This window comes from Lepus europaeus, chromosome 5, assembly GCF_033115175.1.
Source record: "Lepus europaeus isolate LE1 chromosome 5, mLepTim1.pri, whole genome shotgun sequence".
Taxonomy (NCBI): Eukaryota; Metazoa; Chordata; class Mammalia; order Lagomorpha; family Leporidae; genus Lepus; species Lepus europaeus.
In genome coordinates, this window is record NC_084831.1 from 33,763,833 (window position 1) to 33,766,620 (window position 2,788).

The 2,788-nt window shown below is 63.7% G+C and overlaps 1 protein-coding gene across 1 annotated transcript; it reads right to left on the reverse strand.

Annotated features, from left to right (window-relative positions):
• Positions 1 to 856: 856 nt before the first annotated feature.
• On the reverse strand, positions 857 to 2,354 carry GUCA2A (guanylate cyclase activator 2A). The gene is made up of 3 exons (XM_062193287.1): positions 2,280 to 2,354; positions 1,307 to 1,517; positions 857 to 921 (listed from the first exon to the last, which is right to left on the reverse strand). Exons 1-3 carry the CDS (start codon positions 2,352 to 2,354, stop codon positions 857 to 859), a joined length of 351 nt encoding a protein of 116 aa, XP_062049271.1.
• Between the last annotated feature and the right edge of the window lie 434 nt (positions 2,355 to 2,788).

A 2,788-nucleotide genomic window follows, 5' to 3' on the forward strand; every position in this document is an offset into this window, starting at 1 on the left:
CCTAGCCCATTGCTGTTCCCTGCTTGGATTGTATCCACAGGCAATCATCCACAATCATCCAACGTGGACAGGTCCTCGCCCTAGTCCAGGCCCCCGCCCTGCAGGGGCACAGGGAGACTTCCCCAGGCACACAGCCATGCACAACCTCTTGAAAAGAGGCCATGGAACACAGCCTTGGCACCTGAGCCAGCGTCCACCTGGTGTTGTGGGAAGAGGGGTGGTCAGAGGCGAGCAGGACACAGAGGACGTGGCCAGAGGTGTGGCTTGGGATGGATGCCTGGGCAGGGCGGGAGGCCATACTGCTGTGGTCAGAGAGCCAGATCCAGGGCACCTTGACTATTCAAGAGAGAGCTTGATGCTGATCCCCTAGCAGGCCAAGTGTCTGTGTTGGGCACCCAACCAGCTAGGACCGAATCCTGGGCTTGGTGACTTTGGCGATCCCAGGAGAAGGGAAGGAAAAGCAGAGCTCTCATCATCACCCTGTGGTGTGGAGATTCAGGTCCCCTCTGCACCTGGCAGCTCCGCGGGAACAGTGGGGTCTTCGCATTCAGCACTCTGAACCCCGCGTGGCCCCGGGCAGGTAAGACATCCCTAAAGCCAGATGATGGCTACACTGACAGGTGAAGGTAGGAAATGGAGGCGAGACCACGGTTAGTTTGTAATCCGGTTTATTAGCTGAGAGTTGGAGTGATCTTGGGAAGCACCAGGCCTCTGGTCCCGAGGCAGCTCTGACGTCACCCACCCCACCGCCCCACAGCCTGAGCCAGAGCAGGCTGAGCTCCTGAGAGTGGGGGTGTTGGGGGCGGCCCCTCCTGGCAGGTAGCAGGGAAAAGGCAGCCAGCAAGGCAGGGTCACCCTAGCATCCGGTACAGGCGGCGTAGGCACAGATCTCACACGTACTCGGGTCCTGCGCGATGGCCTCTGCGCAAAAAGACGGGGGCCTGGTGAGAGCAGCCTCCTCGCCCCACCCCGAGCCAGACACCCGTGCTTGCACCCAGAATCCCAGGGGCCTGTCCTCTGGCTCGCTAGGCTGCCATCCAAGCCAGGACACACGGACCGCTCAGGCCAGCCGGTCAGAGCAGAGCCCCTGCCAGAGGGCCATGCAGCTCAGGGCTGAGGATCGGGCGGGGGACTCAGCGCCCACCGCGCCCTGCTGGGATCGCCTTAGACCTCGCCTGCTACAATCGGAACCGAAGAAGCAAAGGGCTTAGCGGACCCACCAATCAGAGCCGAGCCCCGCCTCCGAACCTCCAATCAGAGCACACCTTCTCCTTGCACCCCACCAATCAGAGAGGAGGCTGCTCACCCAGCCGCTGGAGGATCTGGCCTGCGTTGGGCTCCTTGCAGAGAGGCTTGAGCGCTTCTGGAAAGTTCTGGTTTCTACAGGCGCTGGGAACCGCAGATTCACGAGGCCGGGGTGCCAGCTTCCGGAGAGGGCTTGCGAGCCTGGGCTGCGGGAGCTCCGCGAGGTCTTTCAGCCTCTTCACGGCCTCCAGAGGAAAGGAGAGCGCCCCATCCTGAAAGCCACATGGCAGAGCGTGAGGCGGCCTGAGGTCCCGCGCGGCCCCTGGCCCCGGCCACTGCAGCCCCTGGGGCGCAGAGCGTGGGGGACGGGAGCCCCGCAGCAGGTGAGGCCGGGGCGCGGAGCCAGGCGTCGCTCCTGGTCGGGCTTTGTGCTGTGGCCGTGAGGTTCCGCATCCCCCAGGGACACGGGATGGAGCCATGTGCGGGGCCATGCGTGGGCCCAGGGCCCTGGGCAGCTCTGCTCCCCACTGCCTGACAGCAGTGCCAGCAGATCCTCTGGCTTCAGCACGGGCCTGCGACCTGGCATTTGAGATGCAATAAAAGGCCTCCCGGGGCCCTGCTGAGTGCCAGGCTGGCCTGTCGGCGGTGTTGCACCTGCAGGCACACCTGTAAGGTGTCCCTGACATTCCTGGAACCCAGGCGGATGCTCTGGTGGAGCAAGGTCAGAGGAGTAAGGTCTGAAGTCCAGTCCAGCTCCTTGGGCAGCAAGCTACGGGTGCCCGGGGCCTCGGGCTCGGCTCTCTCCTGTGTTAAATGGTGCTGGCTGGGGCACGGTGGTGCAGTCACAAGATACCCAATTGCTGGCCTTTCCCAAATGATTCTCTCTCTTCTCTCTTCCCGAGCGCCTCCCAGGTTGAAGGGATAGTTACGGGGTGGGGGGAGTCCCCCAAGAAGGCCAAGCCTCAGACACGCCCCCACTCCCTTGGGGCCAGGTCCATGGAGCGCCTGGGCACAGGGCTGGGCTGGGGCCTTACCTGCACGGTGACCCCCTCCGCCAGGGCGGCCCAGACCCCGAGGAGGCACAGCCCGCAGAGCAGGAAGGTGTTCATGGCAGCAGGTGGCTGAGGAGAGGAGCAGCTGGCTGTGGCAGCCAGAGCAGGGGGCCTTTTAAAGCGGGCAGGGTTACTGAGTAACCCAGAGCCTTTGTCAGCATCTCATCTGCTCGCCCATCCGGCCTCTGGATCAGATAAGGCTGAGAAGAGAAGAGGTCAGCCCCCAGCCCCTCCCTGGCACCCAGGCTGGGTCCTGTGGTCACCCCCAGCCAGGCCCTGTGCTGGTATAGGGACTGCAGGCCCTGCCCTGCCCTTGACAAGGGAGGTCAGGGGCCAGACGGCAGCCTAGGGTAGTGGGGCAGGGTGGGGGGGATTTGCTGCCCCGGTGAGGAGGGGCCCCCTCACACAGTCCCGGGCAAGGTGATTCTGGAAGGTTTTCCCAAGGAGGCTGTGCCAGCAGCGAGTTTTGAAGAACAAGCGGAAGTGTTCTC

Coding starts and splice junctions, on each gene's coding strand:
- GUCA2A (XM_062193287.1), bottom strand. CDS start 2,354: ATGAACACCTTCCTGCTCTGCGGGCTGTGCCTCCTCGGGGTCTGGGCC. Junction 1,518..2,279: donor CGGAGGGGGTCACCGTGCAG/GTAAGGCCCCAG, acceptor TGTGGCTTTCAG/GATGGGGCGCTCTCCTTTCC. Junction 922..1,306: donor CCAGATCCTCCAGCGGCTGG/GTGAGCAGCCTC, acceptor CTTTTTGCGCAG/AGGCCATCGCGCAGGACCCG.